Source organism: Bufo bufo, chromosome 9 (assembly GCF_905171765.1).
Source record: "Bufo bufo chromosome 9, aBufBuf1.1, whole genome shotgun sequence".
Classification (NCBI taxonomy): Eukaryota; Metazoa; Chordata; class Amphibia; order Anura; family Bufonidae; genus Bufo; species Bufo bufo.
In genome coordinates, this window is record NC_053397.1 from 43,153,787 (window position 1) to 43,171,247 (window position 17,461).

Here is a 17,461-nt window from a genome sequence, read left to right on the forward strand (position 1 = left end):
TATCAGGCCTACTTTAAATCTTACATAGTTTCTGCTATATCAGGCCTATTTTAAATCTATCCCAAAAAGGATATCTTAGATTGAAGGTGCTGATAGTGTCATTCTGAAAAACTTAACACACACGCTACAGTGCAGATACAAGTCTAATTCTGTGATTAAAGGTATATCTGTCACACAGTGCGTAAAAAATAGGCCTCACATTTATATTCAACCAAATCTGTATTGTTTTAGCTGGTCAAATTATTTGTAGTGACCGTAAAAGCACAGTTTTTGTTCTGGGTTGAAAAAATATTCCCAAATTTGCCATTCTCAAAATTAGTAGTTTCTGCTATATCAGGCCTACTTTAAATCTATCCCAAAAAGGATATCTTAGATTGATAGTGTCATTCTGAAAAACTTAACACACACGCTACAGTGCAGATACAAGTCTAATTCTGTGATTAAAGGTATATCTGTCACACAGCATGTAAAAAATAGGCCTGACATTTATATTCAACCAAATCTGTCATTACTGTAATACGGTACCTAAATAGATAGCCAGACAGTGTTAGGTGTCTGTAAAACATGCCTGAATTTTAATTCAATACATTGGCCCGAATAATATTTTTCTTATTGTGGTGAACGGTAACAATGAGCAAAACAACTAGTAAGGGACGCGGACGTGGACATGGTCGTGGTGGTGTTAGTGGACCCTCTGGTGCTGGGAGAGGACATGGCCGTTCTGCCACAGCCATACGTCCTAGTGTACCAACTACCTCAGGTCCCAGTAGACGCCAGAATTTACAGGGATATTTGGTGGGGCCCAATGCCGTTCTAAGGATGGTAAGGCCTGAGCAGGTACAGGCATTAGTCAATTGGGTGGCCGACAGTGCATCCAGCACGTTCACATTATCTCCCACCCAGTCTTCTGCAGAAAGCGCACAGATGGCGCATGAAAACCAAGCCCATCAGTCTGTCACATCACCCCCATGCATATCAGGGAAACTGTCTGAGCCTCAAGTTATGCAGCAGTCTCTTATGCTGTTTGAAGACTCTGCTGCCAGGGTTTCCCAAGGGCATCCACCTAGCCCTTCCCCAGGGGTGGAAGAGATAGAATGCACTAACGCACAACCACTTATGTTTCCTGATGATGAGGACATGGGAATACCACCTCAGCACGTCTCTGATGATGACGAAACACAGGTGCCAACTGCTGCGTCTTTCTGCAGTGTGCAGACTGAACAGGAGGTCAGGGATCAAGACTGGGTGGAAGACGATGCAGGGGACGATGGGATCCTAGACCCCACATGGAATGAAGGTCGTGCCACTGACTTTCACAGTTCGGAGGAAGAGGCAGTGGTGAGACCGAGCCAACAGCGTAGCAAAAGACAAAGAGGGAGCAGTGGGCAAAATCAGAACACCCGCCGCCAAGAGACTCCGCCTGCTACTGACCACCGCCATCTGGGACCGAGCACCCCAAAGGCAGCTTCAAGGAGTTCCCTGGCATGGCACTTCTTTAAACAATGTGCTGACGACAAGACCCGAGTGGTTTGCACGCTGTGCCATCTGAGCCTGAAGCGAGGCATTAACGTTCTGAACCTTAGCACAACCTGCATGACCAGGCACCTGCATGCAAAGCATGAACTGCAGTGGAGTAAACACCTTAAAAACAAAGAAGTCACTCAGGCTCCCCCTGCTACCTCTTCTGCTGCTGCCGCCTCAGCCTCTTCTGCTGCTGCCGCCGCCTCGGCCTCTTCCTCCGCCTCTGGAGGAACGTTGGCACCTGCCGCCCAGCAAACATGGGATGTACCACCAACACCACCACCTGCGTCACCAAGCATCTCAACCATGTCACACGGCAGCGTTCAGCTCTCCATCTCACAAACATTTGAGAGAAAGCGTAAATTCCCACCTAGCCACCCTCGATCCCTGGCCCTGAATGCCAGCATTTCTAAACTACTGGCCTATGAAATGCTGTCATTTAGGCTGGTGGACACAGACAGCTTCAAACAGCTCATGTCGCTTGCTGTCCCACAGTATGTTGTTCCCAGCCGGCACTACTTCTCCAAGAGAGCCGTGCCTTCCCTGCACAACCAAGTGTCCGATAAAATCAAGTGTGCACTGCGCAACGCCATCTGTGGCAAGGTCCACCTAACCACAGATACGTGGACCAGTAAGCACGGCCAGGGACGCTATATCTCCCTAACTGCACACTGGGTAAATGTAGTGGCGGCTGGGCCCCAGGCGGAGAGCTGTTTGGTGCACGTCCTTCCGCCGCCAAGGATCGCAGGGCAACATTCTTTGCCTCCTGTTGCCTCCTACTTAGCTTCCTCCTCCTCTTCATCCACCTGCTCATCCAGTCAGCCACACACCTTCACCACCAACTTCAGCACAGCCCGGGGTAAACGTCAGCAGGCCGTTCTGAAACTCATATGTTTGGGGGACAGGCCCCACACCGCACAGGAGTTGTGGCGGGGTATAGAACAACAGACCGACGAGTGGTTGCTGCCGGTGAGCCTCAAGCCCGGCCTGGTGGTGTGCGATAATGGGCGAAATCTCGTTGCAGCTCTGGGACTAGCTGGTTTGACGCACATCCCTTGCCTGGCGCATGTGCTGCATTTGGTGGTGCAGAAGTTCATTCGCAACTACCCTGACATGTCAGAGCTGCTGCATAAAGTGCGGGCCGTCTGTTCGCGCTTCCGGCGTTCACACCCTGCCGCTGCTCGCCTGTCTGCGCTACAGCGTAACTTCGGCCTTCCCGCTCACCGCCTCATATGCGACGTGCCCACCAGGTGGAACTCCACCTTGCACATGCTGGACAGACTGTGCGAGCAGCAGCAGGCCATAGTGGAGTTTCAGCTGCAGCACGCACGGGTCAGTCGCACTGCGGATCAGCCCCACTTCACCACCAATGACTGGGCCTCCATGCAAGACCTGTGTGCCCTGTTGCGCTGTTTCGAGTACTCCACCAACATGGCCAGTGGCGATGACGCCGTTATCAGCGTTACAATACCACTTCTATGTCTCCTTGAGAAAACACTTAGAGCGATGATGGAAGAGGAGGTGGCCCAGGAGGAAGAGGAGGAAGAGGGGTAATTTTTAGCACTTTCAGGCCAGTCTCTTCAAAGTGACTCAGAGGGAGGTTTTTTGCAACACCAGAGGCCAGGTACAAATGTGGCCAGACAGGGCCCACTACTGGAGGACGAGGAGGACGAGGATGAGGAGGAGGTGGAGGAGGATGAGGATGAAGCATGTTCACAGTGGGGTGGCACCCAAAGCAGCTCGGGCCCATCACTGGTGCGTGGCTGGGGGGAAACACAGGACGATGACGATACGCCTCCCACAGAGGACAGCTTGTCCTTACCTCTGGGCAGCCTGGCACACATGAGCGACTACATGCTGCAGTGCCTGCGCAACGACAGCAGAGTTGCCCACATTTTAACGTGTGCGGACTACTGGGTTGCCACCCTGCTGGATCCCCGGTACAAAGACAATGTGCCCACCTTACTTCCTACACTGGAGCGTGATAGGAAGATGCGCGAGTACAAGCGCACGTTGGTAGACGCGCTACTGAGAGCATTCCCAAATGTCACAGGGGAACCAGTGGAAGCCCAAGGCGAAGGCAGAGGAGGAGCAAGAGGTCGCCAACGCAGCTGTGTCACGGCCAGCTCCTCTGAGGGCAGGGTTAGCATGGCAGAGATGTGGAAAAGTTTTGTCACCACGCCACAGCTAACTGCACCACCACCTGATACGGAACGTGTTAGCAGGAGGCAACATTTCACTAACATGGTGGAACAGTACCTGTGCACACCCCTCCACGTACTGACTGATGGTTCGGCCCCATTCAACTTCTGGGTCTCCAAATTGTCCACGTGGCCAGAGCTAGCCTTTTATGCCTTGGAGGTGCTGGCCTGCCCGGCGGCCAGCGTTTTGTCTGAACGTGTATTCAGCACGGCAGGGGGCGTCATTACAGACAAACGCAGCCGCCTGTCTACAGCCAATGTGGACAAGCTGACGTTCATAAAAATGAACCAGGCATGGATCCCACAGGACCTGTCCATCCCTTGTGCAGATTAGACATTAACTACCTCCCCTTAACAATATATTATTGTACTCCAGGGCACTTCCTCATTCAATCCTATTTTTATTTTCATTTTACCATTATATTGCGGGGCAACCCAAAGTTGAATGAACCTCTCCTCTGTCTGGGTCCCGGGGCCTAAATGTGTGACAGTGGCCTGTTCCAGTGGTGGGTGACGTGAAGCCTGATTCTCTGCTATGACATGAAGACTGATTCTCTGCTGACATGAAGCCTGAATCTCTGTTATGGGACCTCTCTCCTCTGCCTGGGTGCCTGGGCCTAAATATGTGACAGTGGCCTGTTCCAGTGGTGGGTGACGTGAAGCCTGATTCTCTGCTATGACATGAAGACTGATTCTCTGCTGACATGAAGCCTGAATCTCTGTTATGGGACCTCTCTCCTCTGCCTGGGTGCCTGGGCCTAAATATGTGACAGTGGCCTGTTCCAGTGGTGGGTGACGTGAAGCCTGATTCTCTGCTATGAGATGCAGACTGATTCTCTGCTGACATGAAGCCAGATTCTCTGTTACGGGACCTCTCTCCTCTGCCTGGGTGCCTGGGCCTAAATATCTGACAATGGACTGTTCCAGTGGTGGGTGACGTGAAGCCTGATTCTCTGCTATGACATGCAGACTGATTCTCTGCTGACATGAAGCCAGATTCTCTGTTACGGGACCTCTCTCCTCTGTCTGGATGCCAGGGCCTAAATGTGTGACAGTGGCCTGTTCCAGTGGTGGGTGACGTGAAGCCTGATTCTCTGCTATGACATGCAGACTGATTCTGTGCTGACATGAAGCCAGATTCTCTGTTACGGGACCTCTCTCCTCTGTCTGGGTGCCTGGGCCTAAATATGTGACAGTGGCCTGTTCCAGTGGTGGGTGACGTGAAGCCTGATTCTCTGCTATGACATGAAGACTGATTCTCTGTTGAAATGAAGCCTGAATATCTGTTATGGGACCTCTCTCCTCTGCCTGGGTGCCTGGGCCTAAATATGTGACAGTGGCCTGTTCCAGTGGTGGGTGACGTGAAGCCTGATTCTCTGCTATGACATGAAGACTGATTCTCTGCTGACATGAAGCCTGAATCTCTGTTATGGGACCTCTCTCCTCTGCCTGGGTGCCTGGGCCTAAATATGTGACATTGGCCTGTTACAGTGGTGGGTGACGTGAAGCCTGATTCTCTGCTATGACATGCAGACTGATTCTCTGCTGACATGAAGCCAGATTCTCTGTTACGGGACCTCTCTCCTCTGCCTGGGTGCCTGGGCCTAAATATCTGACAATGGACTGTTCCAGTGTTGGGTGACGTAAAGCCTGATTCTCTGCTATGACATGCAGACTGATTCTCTGCTGACATGAAGCCAGATTCTCTGTTACGGGACCTCTCTCCTCTGCCTGGGTGCCGGGGCCTAAATATATGACAATGGACTGTTACAGTGGTGGGTGACGTGAAGCCAGATTCTCTGCTATGGCATGAAGACTGATTCTCTGCTGACGTGAAGCCAGATTCTCTGCTATGGGACCTCTCTCCAATTGATATTGGTTTATTTTTATATATTTTATTTTTATTTTAATTCATTTCCCTATCCACATTTGTTTGCAGGGGATTTACCTACATGTTGCTGCCTTTTGCAGCCCTCTAGCTCTTTCCTGGGCTGTTTTACAGCCTTTTTAGTGCCGAAAAGTTCGGGTCCCCATTGACTTCAATGGGGTTCGGGTTCGGGACGAAGTTCGGGTCGGGTTCGGATCCCGAACCCGAACATTTCCGGGAAGTTCGGCCGAACTTCTCGAACCCGAACATCCAGGTGTTCGCTCAACTCTAATGGTAACATTTAATTCTTTGTTTGTTATTAGTTTAAGCAGACTGTGAATGTCTATTGTTGTGACTTAGATGATGATCAGATCACATTTTATGACCAATTTGTGCAGAAATCCATATCATTCCAAAGGGTTTACATACTTTTTCTTGCAACTGTATACACTTTACTGCTATTAGTGCTGCTACTATCATTAGTTATTAGAACAAACTGCGGGTACTGTGCAATATTTTGACCCCTATTATAGCTTCTTTATTAGGGATTGTGGAATATATACTGACCTGGTTCCCCAGGAGGTGTTTTTGTCTGATTTAGGTCCAAACTGCATTTTTTGGGGTCTTAATTGTGATTATTATTATTTTTTTAACCATGATTAAATAATGAATAATGGATGAATTTGGATTATTTGTGTGGTTTCATATTGTTGGTGCTTGTTTCCTCAAAATACACAAACACTTGAACTGCCTGGAGATACCCTGTTACAGATTTCAGGCTACTATTTACAATGTTTTCACTCAGAGATTAAAAACTCTACCCACTGTATTGTAAAACATGTGTTGCACACTTGCCTTGCTATTTCCCCCCCAAAAACAACCACTTGAAATGTCTAGACTTGACTTGTAAAAAAAAGTTTGACCTACTTTTTACGGTGTTTTCACTCAGTGATTCAAAACCCTACCCTCTGTATTATAATACACGTGTTGCACACTTATATTGCTATTTTTACAAAATAAAGGTTTGGAGATTCCATGTCACAGATTTCTGCCTACTATTTACAATGTTTTTACTCAGAGATTTCAAGTGCTATCCTCTGTACAGTAAAACAATTGTTGTGTACTATTTCTTAAAAAAAAAAGAACATAACACACTTGTATTGCTATTTTTGGTATGGAAATGCCCAGTCACAGATTTCAGACCACTATTTACGGTGTTTTCATTTGAAGATTTAAAACACTATTCTGTCTATTGTAAAACTTGTTTTATACACTTGTATTGATATTTTTGCAAAAAAACTAAAATACAGCACTGGAACTGTGTAGATGCCCTGTCCCAGATTTTTGACTAATATTTACAATGTTTTCACTATGATTTGAGGGGTACTATCTCTTCTTGGGGAGAGAATGCTTTATGGAGAGATAGTACCCCCCAGTTTCTGACTTAGGCCTCTCACCCAGTTAAGCCAGTACTCTCTGCTCTGCACTGATGAGGGGCAATCACCCCGAAACAGCTGTCTATAGATGAAATGCTGGCTTATTTAATATCTGAGTCATGAGTCAAAGCCTATTTAAAGGGTGGGACACTTAATTATATGATAGCTGCCTTACATCTGGTGGCATCAGAGGCAGAGCTTGTTAAAAGCTCATTTGCATCACTTTCGACACTATGATTTAAAACTCTTCCCTCTAGATTGAAAAAGACACGTTGCACACTATTTCTGTCAAACAAAAAAACTCTTGAACTGTCTGGAGATGCTCTGTCCTAGATTTATGACTACTATTTCATGTTCACCGAGATTTAAAATGCTACCCTCTGCTTTGTAAAACATGCATTGTGCACTTGAATTTCTATTTTCCCAAAACTGAGAAATCCTTTAACTGTGTGGAGATGTCCTGTTCCAGATTTTGGACTATAATTCAGTGTTTTCACCAGGGGTGTTGCTAGAGTCTCAAAAGATCTGGGGCCCAAGCCCCAATGAATATGGCCCAGTTCTCTAAGTCGTCCCCCGTCCCCCACACACTGCATTTTGCTGTACTTGCTATACAGCTGCACATACCTCTCACATCCAGAGCCTCCAAGGTGACGTCTCCTCGGATGTAGATCTACTCTGTCATCATCTTCTCCATTCGGTCAGTACAACTTCTCTCAGCCGCCTTGTCTCCGCAGAGTGTGACACACAGACATCTTAGCTTCCTCACATTTCTATCATCATCCCCCAACCTGGAGTCCCAACAGTGTTATCCTGCTGCTCGCCGTGCCCCCCAAAACCCCCAGATACTATTCTGAAGAAAAATTTGTGCCATTATAGTAATACTGCCCCCTACAGTGCCCCCAACCACGATAATGCTCCCCAAGAGTGCCCCCATTAGTAGAAGAGCCCTCTAGTATTAACCACTTAAGGACCACAGGTTTATACCCCCCTAAAGACCAGGCCCTTTTTTACAATTCTGCACTACACTACTTTCACCGTTTATTGCTCGGTCATGCAACTTACCACCCAAATGAATTTTACCTCCTTTTCTTCTCACTAATAGAGCTTTCATTTGGTGGTATTTCATTGCTGCTGACATTTTTACTTTTTTTGTTATTAATCGAAATTTAACGATTTTTTTGCAAAAAAATGACATTTTTCACTTTCAGTTGTAAAATTTTGCAAAAAAAACGAGATCCATATAGAAATTTTGCTCTAAATTTATAGTTCTACATGTCTTTGATAAAAAAAAAATGTTTGGGTAAAAAAAAAATGGTTTGGGTAAAAGTTATAGCGTTTACAAACTATGGTACAAAAATGTGAATTTCCGCTTTTTGAAGCAGCTCTGACTTTCTGAGCACCTGTCATGTTTCCTGAGGTTCTACAATGGCCAGACAGTACAAACACCCCACAAATGACCCCATTTCGGAAAGTACACACCCTAAGGTATTCGCTGATGGGCATAGTGAGTTCATAGCACTTTTTATTTTTTGTCACAAATTAGCGGAAAATGATGATTTTTTTTTTTTTTTTTTTTCTTACAAAGTCTCATATTCCACTAACTTGTGACAAAAAATAAAAACTTCTATGAACTCACTATGCCCATCACGAAATACCTTGGGGTCTCTTCTTTCCAAAATGGGGTCACTTGTGGGGTAGTTATACTGCCCTGGCATTCTAGGGGCCCAAATGTGTGGTAAGGAGTTTGAAATCAAATTCTGTAAAAAATGACCTGTGAAATCCGAAAGGTGCTCTTTGGAATATGGGCCCCTTTGCCCACCTAGGCTGCAAAAAGTGTCACACATCTGGTATCTCTGTATTCAGGAGAAGTTGAGGAATGTGTTTTGGGGTGTCTTTTTACATATACCCATGCTGGGTGAGATAAATATCTTGGTCAAATGCCAACTTTGTATAAAAAAAATGGGAAAAGTTGTCTTTTGCCAAGATATTTCTCTCACCCAGCATGGGTATATGTAAAATGACACCCCAAAACACATTCCCCACCTTCTCCTGAGTACGGCGATACCAGATGTGTGACACTTTTTTGCAGCCTAGGTGGGCAAAGGGGCTCATATTCCAAAGAGCACCTTTAGGATTTCACAGGTCATTTTTTACAGAATTTGATTTCAAACTCCTTACCACACATTCGGGCCCCTAGAATGCCAGGGCAGTATAACTACCCCACAAGTGACCCCATTTTGGAAAGAAGAGACCCCAAGGTATTCGTTGATGGGCATAGTGAGTTCATGGAAGTTTTTATTGCTTGTCACAAGTTAGTGGAATATGAGACTTTGTATGAAAAAAAAAAAAAAAAATCAGCATTTTCCACTAACTTGTGACAAAAAATAAAAAATTCTAGGAACTCGCCATGCCCCTCAAGGAATACCTTGGGGTGTCTTCTTTCCAAAATGGGGTCACTTGTGGGGTAGTTATACTGCCCTGGCATTTTCCAGGGGCCCTAATGTGTGGTAAGTAGGTAAATGACCTGTGAAATCCTAAAGGTGCTCTTTGGAATATGGGCCCCTTTGCCCACCTAGGCTGCAAAAAAGTGTCACACATGTGGTATCGCCGTATTCAGGAGAAGTTGGGGAATGTGTTTTGGGGTGTCATTTTACATATACCCTTGCTGGGTGAGAGAAATATCTTGGCAAAAGACAACTTTTCCCATTTTTTTATACAAAGTTGGCATTTGACCAAGATATTTCTCTCACCCAGCATGGGTATATGTAAAATGACACCCCAAAACACATTCCCCAACTTCTCCTGAGTACGGCGATACCAGATGTGTGACACTTTTTTGAAGCCTAGATGCGCAAAGGTGCCCAAATTCCTTTTAGGAGGGCATTTTTAGACATATGGATACCAGACTTCTTCTCACGCTTTGGGGCCCCTAGAATGCCAGGGCAGTATAAATACCCCACATGTGACCCCATTTTGGAAAGAAGACACCCCAAGGTATTCAATGAGGGGCATGGCGAGTTCATAGAAATTTTTTTTTTTTGGCACAAGTTAGCGGAAATTGATATTTTTAATTTTTTTCTCACAAAGTCTCCCGTTCCGCTAACTTGGGACAAAAATTTCAATCTTTCATGGACTCAATATGCCCCTCACGGAATACCTGGGGGTGTCTTCTTTCCGAAATGGGGTCACATGTGGGGTATTTATACTGCCCTGGCATTCTAGGGGCCCTAAAGCGTGAGAAGAAGTCTGGAATATAAATGTCTAAAAAATTTTACGCATTTGGTTTCCGTGAGGGGTATGGTGAGTTCATGTGAGATTTTATTTTTTGACACAAGTTAGTGGAATATGAGACTTTGTAAGAAAAAAAAAATAATAATTCCGCTAACTTGGGCCAAAAAAATGTCTGAATGGAGCCTTACAGGGGGGTGATCAATGACAGGGGGGGTGATCAATGACAGGGGGGGTGATCAATGACAGGGGGGTGATCAATGACAGGGGGGTGATCAGGGAGTCTATATGGGGTGATAACCACAGTCATTGATCACGCCCGTGTAAGGCTTCATTCAGACGTCCGTATGCGTTTTGCGGATCCGATCCATCTATCAGTGCATCCGTAAAAATCATGCGGACATCTGAATGGAGCTTTACAGGGGGGTAATCAATGACAGGGGGGTGATCAGGGAGTCTATATGGGGTGATCACCACAGTCATTGATCATGCCCCTGTAAGGCTTCATTCAGACGTCCGGATGCATTTTGCGGATCCGATCCATCTATCAGTGGATCCGTAAAAATCATGCGGACGTCTGAATGCAGCTTTACAGGGGGGTAATCAATGACAGGGGGGTGATCAGGGAGTCTATATGGGGTGATCACCACAGTCATTGATCACGCCCCTGTAAGGCTTCATTCAGACGTCCGGATGCGTTTTGCGGATCCGATCCATCTATCAGTGGATCCGTAAAAATCATGCGGACGTCTGAATGGAGCTTGACAGGGGGGTAATCAATGACAGGGGGGTGATCAGGGAGTCTATATGGGGTGATCACCACAGTCATTGATCACGCCCCTGTAAGGCTTCATTCAGACGTCCGGATGCGTTTTGCGGATCCGATCCATCTATCAGTGCATCCGTAAAAATCATATGGACATCTGAATGCAGCCTTACAGGGGGGTGATCAATGACAGGGGGGTGATCAGGGAGTCTATATGGGGTGATCACCACAGTCATTGATCACGCCCCTGTAAGGCTTCATTCAGACGTCCGGATGCATTTTGCGGATCCGATCCATCTATCAGTGGATCCGTAAAAATCATGCGGACGTCTGAATGGAGCTTTACAGGGGGGTAATCAATGACAGGGGGGTGATCAGGGAGTCTATATGGGGTGATCACCACAGTCATTGATCACGCCCCTGTAAGGCTTCATTCAGACGTCCGGATGCGTTTTGCGGATCCGATCCATCTATCAGTGGATCCGTAAAAATCATGCGGACGTCTGAATGGAGCTTGACAGGGGGGTAATCAATGACAGGGGGGTGATCAGGGAGTCTATATGGGGTGATCACCACAGTCATTGATCACGCCCCTGTAAGGCTTCATTCAGACGTCCGGATGCGTTTTGCGGATCCGATCCATCTATCAGTGCATCCGTAAAAATCATATGGACATCTGAATGCAGCCTTACAGGGGGGTGATCAATGACAGGGGGGTGATCAGGGAGTCTATATGGGGTGATCACCACAGTCATTGATCACGCCCCTGTAAGGCTTCATTCAGACGTCCGGATGCGTTTTGCGGATCCGATCCATCTATCAGTGCATCCGTAAAAATCATGCGGACATCTGAATGGAGCTTTACAGGGGGGTGATCAGGGAGTCTATATGGGGTGATCACCACAGTCATTGATCATGCCCCTGTAAGGCTTCATTCAGACGTCCGGATGCGTTTTGCGGATCCGATCCATCTATCAGTGCATCCGTAAAAATCATGCGGACATCTGAATGGAGCTTTACAGGGGGTTGATCAATGACAGGGGGGTAATCAATGACAGGGGGGTGATCAGGGAGTCTATATGGGGTGATCACCACAGTCATTGATCACGCCCCTGTAAGGCTTCATTTAGACGTCCGGATGCGTTTTGCGGATCCGATCCATCTATCAGTGGATCCGTAAAAATCATGCGGACGTCTGAATGGAGCTTTACAGGGGGGTAATCAATGACAGGGGGGTGATCAGGGAGTCTATATGGGGTGATCACCACAGTCATTGATCACGCCCCTGTAAGGCTTCATTCAGACGTCCGGATGCGTTTTGCGGATCCGATCCATCTATCAGTGGATCCGTAAAAATCATGCGGACGTCTGAATGGAGCTTTACAGGGGGGTAATCAATGACAGGGGGTTAATCAATGACAGGGGGGTGATCAGGGAGTCTATATGGGGTGATCAGGGGCTAATAAGGGGTTAATAAGTGACGGGGGGGGGGGGGTGTAGTGTAGTGTAGTGGTGCTTGGTGGGACTTTACTGAGCTACCTGTGTCCTCTGGTGGTCGATCCAAACAAAGGGGACCACCAGAGGATCAGGTAGCAGGTATATTAGACGCTGTTATCAAAACAGCGTCTAATATACCTGTTAGGGGTTAAAAAAAACACATCTCCAGCCTGCCAGCGAACGATCGCCGCTGGCAGGCTGGAGATCAATTCTCTTACCTTCCGTTCCTGTGAGCGCGCGCGCCTGTGTGCGCGCGTTCACAGGAAATCTCGGCTCACGCGAGATGACGCCTATTGGCGTTAGTGTGACCTGGGAGCGCCGCAGAAATGACGCCTTTCGGCGTTAGCGTGACGGTAAGTGGTTAATAATACCCTCACAGAACCACCATTACAAATAAGGCCCCCTATTGTTCACCCAGTGGTAATAAAGCTCTCTACAGACCCCTCAGTAGTAATACGTCCCCCATAGTGCTCTTAGTAGAAATAATGCAGATCTATAAGTCCCTTATATAGAGGCCCCAGTAGTAATAGAAACGCCTATAATGTCCCCTGGATTTGCAGAGCCCCCTGTTGTTATATTCCTGCCTCCACTATACAGTCCCATATAAATAACATCACACCATCTCTCCTGCCCCCTCCAAAATACAGTCCTATGTAAATAACATCACTCCCCTCACTTCACCCCCTCCAACATACAGTCCCATGTAAATAACACTATTTCCCTCCCTCCACCATACAGTCCCATGTAAATAACATCACACCATCTCTGTAGCCCCCTCTATTACACTGTCCCATGTAAATAACATCACCTCCTCCCCAGCCACCTTCAACATACAGTCCCAAGTAAATAATATCTACCCCTCCGAAGAAACCTCCAGCATGCATTCCCATGTAAACATCACCCCCTCAATATTCAGTCCCATGTAAATAACATAATCCCCCCCACCAGCTGCCTTCAACATACAGTCCCACATAAATCACATTGCCCCTGAACATTCAGTCCCATGTAAATAACATCACTCCCTCCCCAAGCCCCCTCCGACATACAGTCCCATGTAAATAACATCACTCCCTCCCACAGCTGCCTCCAACATACAGTCCCATGTAAATAACATCCCCCTGCCCCAGCCCCCTCCAACATTCAGTCATATGTAAATAACATAATCCCCTACCACAGCCTCCTTCAACATACAGTCCTATGTAAATAACATCACCCTGCCCCAGCCCCCTCCAACATATAGTCCTATGTAAATAACATCAATCCCTCCTGCAGCCACTATCAACATACAGTCCCATGTAAATAACATGACCCCCTCCCCAGCCACCTCAAACACACAGTTTCATGTAATTAGCATCCCTCCCTTCAGCCCTAACATACATTCCTAGTTAAATAACCACAACTCCCAGCATTGCTCTGCCTCTCCCTTCACTTACCTCTCCTGATGTAGCAGACATCACCTCAGCTTCTTTCCCTCTTCACTGCCGCCTTCTCCTGCACTGGTGACATGATGGTGACATCATTGCAGGTCCTTCTCAACCACTGACTGATTACTGGTCACATGACCTGTGATTTCACCACAGGTCCTTCAGCTCTTCCACCGCATTAGATTCAATTGTATTGCCGTCCTGTGGATGGCAAAACAGTTGTATCTAGCAGGCAGGCAGGGCATTCGGGGCCTGGGACAAAACATCAGGGGCCCAGGCCCCAAATGTTTTAACTTAGCAACGCCCTTGGTTTTTACTGAGATTAAAAATTATACCCTCTGAATTGTAAAACACACGGTGTACAAATAAACAAATAAACACCTTTTTGATTCCAGAGGGGAAGCAAACCAGGCTGGTGCAGTGAGCTGCATTTATATTAATATAAGCAGATATATAACGCGAGTTTGACCGCGACGCGTGGTTGATTAAGTGTGGTTGCGTAAGTGTGTGACTTAAGATTAAGTGAGGGAGTATCTGAGAGCTAAATTATTTGTGGACATTGATAAGTGGCTGTGTTTGACTGTATTTTGTGCTGTGATAACACTTTTTTTTTTTTCTTTCTCCAGGGGTTGCACAGGTGAGCAATTAGGGTGTGGCTGTTTAATTAGGGTGTGGCTGTCTAATTAGGAGACTTTAAAAACTCAGCAGTAAGAACAGCACAGCCTTTTTGATTCCAGAGGGGAAGCAAACCAGGCTGGTGCAGTGAGCTGCATTTATATTAATATAAGCAGATATATAACGCGAGTTTGACCGCGACGCGTGGTTGATTAAGTGTGGTTGCGTAAGTGTGTGACTTAAGATTAAGTGAGGGAGTATCTGAGAGCTAAATTATTTGTGGACATTGATAAGTGGCTGTGTTTGACTGTATTTTGTGCTGTGATAACAATTTTTTTTTTATTTTTTTTTTTTTTTTTTCTTTCTTCAGGGGTTGCACAGGTGAGCAATTAGGGTGTGGCTGTTTAATTAGGGTGTGGCTGTCTAATTAGGAGACTTTAAAAACTCAGCAGTAAGAACAGCACAGCCTTTTTGATTCCAGAGGGGAAGCAAACCAGGCTGGTGCAGTGAGCTGCATTTATATTAATATAAGCAGATATATAACGCGAGTTTGACCGCGACGCGTGGTTGATTAAGTGTGGTTGCGTAAGTGTGTGACTTAAGATTAAGTGAGGGAGTATCTGAGAGCTAAATTATTTGTGGACATTGATAAGTGGCTGTGTTTGACTGTATTTTGTGCTGTGATAACACTTTTTTTTTTTTTTTTTTCTTTCTCCAGGGGTTGCACAGGTGAGCAATTAGGGTGTGGCTGTTTAATTAGGGTGTGGCTGTCTAATTAGGAGACTTTAAAAACTCAGCAGTAAGAACAGCACAGCCTTTTTGATTCCAGAGGGGAAGCAAACCAGGCTGGTGCAGTGAGCTGCATTTATATTAATATAAGCAGATATATAACGCGAGTTTGACCGCGACGCGTGGTTGATTAAGTGTGGTTGCGTAAGTGTGTGACTTAAGATTAAGTGAGGGAGTATCTGAGAGCTAAATTATTTGTGGACATTGATAAGTGGCTGTGTTTGACTGTATTTTGTGCTGTGATAACACTTTTTTTTTTTTTTTTTTCTTTCTCCAGGGGTTGCACAGGTGAGCAATTAGGGTGTGGCTGTTTAATTAGGGTGTGGCTGTCTAATTAGGAGACTTTAAAAACTCAGCAGTAAGAACAGCACAGCCTTTTTGATTCCAGAGGGGAAGCAAACCAGGCTGGTGCAGTGAGCTGCATTTATATTAATATAAGCAGATATATAACGCGAGTTTGACCGCGACGCGTGGTTGATTAAGTGTGGTTGCGTAAGTGTGTGACTTAAGATTAAGTGAGGGAGTATCTGAGAGCTAAATTATTTGTGGACATTGATAAGTGGCTGTGTTTGACTGTATTTTGTGCTGTGATAACACTTTTTTTTTTTTTTTTTTTTTTTCTTTCTCCAGGGGTTGCACAGGTGAGCAATTAGGGTGTGGCTGTTTAATTAGGGTGTGGCTGTCTAATTAGGAGACTTTAAAAACTCAGCAGTAAGAACAGCACAGCCTTTTTGATTCCAGAGGGGAAGCAAACCAGGCTGGTGCAGTGAGCTGCATTTATATTAATATAAGCAGATATATAACGCGAGTTTGACCGCGACGCGTGGTTGATTAAGTGTGGTTGCGTAAGTGTGTGACTTAAGATTAAGTGAGGGAGTATCTGAGAGCTAAATTATTTGTGGACATTGATAAGTGGCTGTGTTTGACTGTATTTTGTGCTGTGATAACACTTTTTTTTTTTTTTTTTTTTTTCTTTCTCCAGGGGTTGCACAGGTGAGCAATTAGGGTGTGGCTGTTTAATTAGGGTGTGGCTGTCTAATTAGGAGACTTTAAAAACTCAGCAGTAAGAACAGCACAGCCTTTTTGATTCCAGAGGGGAAGCAAACCAGGCTGGTGCAGTGAGCTGCATTTATATTAATATAAGCAGATATATAACGCGAGTTTGACCGCGACGCGTGGTTGATTAAGTGTGGTTGTGTAAGTGTGTGACTTAAGATTAAGTGACTTTAGATTCAGGGACTTCGGAGGGGGACTGCAATTAGCCTGTATATTATTACTACATTGTATTGTATTTTTTTCTTTTGTGGTGTAATCCCCATTTAGTATGTGTTGCACAATTGACAACGCAGTCCAGTGCACATCTTGCATGATGTATGCAGTCCTGGAACAGCCATTCCAGGGTGAATTTCTTTGTTCAAGATGTGAGCAAATTACCCGTTTGGAATCGCTAATCGAGTCTCTAAATGGGCAAGTTGCAACACTGAGAGGCATTGACAATTTGCAAAAAAGTTTGCTTCTCACCGAGCAAGCACTCTTTGGGGTAGATGAGGGAGAGGGTGACAGAGAGGAGGCTGAGGAAAGTGAGGTAGCTAGCTGGGTAACATTTAGAAAGCGGGGTAGAGGGAAGAGTGCCAGGGAGGCTAGCCCTGACCTGACACACCCCAACAAGTTTGCACGTTTGGCAGATGAGGGGGATGTCAGTCCAGGGACGGCACTGCCGCAGCCGGACACTTCCTCTGCCAGTCAGGGGAATGTCAGCTCCGGTAAGCAGGGGACCAGGAGAGCAGGGCAGGCCAGACAGGTGCTGGTAGTGGGAGACTCAATTATTAGGGGAACAGATAGGGAAATCTGTCACAAAGACCGTGATCGCCGAACAGTGTGCTGTCTTCCTGGCGCTAGAGTTCGACATATCGCGGATCGGGTTGACAGATTACTGGGAGGGGCTGGAGAAGATCCAGCGGTCATGGTCCATATCGGAACCAATGACAAAGTTAGGGGTAGGTGGAGAGTCCTTAAAAATGATTTCAGGGATTTAGGGCAAAAGCTTAGGGGAAGGACCTCAAAGGTAGTATTTTCCGAAATACTACCGGTACCACGGGCCACACAAGAAAGGCAGC

At 46.2% G+C, this 17,461-nt stretch overlaps 1 protein-coding gene across 3 annotated transcripts in view; it reads right to left on the reverse strand.

Annotated features, from left to right (window-relative positions):
• The window catches only part of LOC120978577, an 875,253-nt gene that overhangs the window by 662,257 nt on the left and 195,535 nt on the right, over positions 1-17,461 (reverse strand). For 2 of the 3 annotated variants that reach the window (XM_040406807.1, XM_040406806.1), the window contains exon 3: positions 2,526-2,535. The exons of the other annotated variant lie outside the window; for it this stretch is intronic. In XM_040406807.1, coding sequence (XP_040262741.1) covers positions 2,526-2,535 — 10 coding nt within the window. The remainder of the gene's footprint in view (positions 1-2,525; positions 2,536-17,461) is intronic. 3 annotated transcript variants of the gene reach the window in all.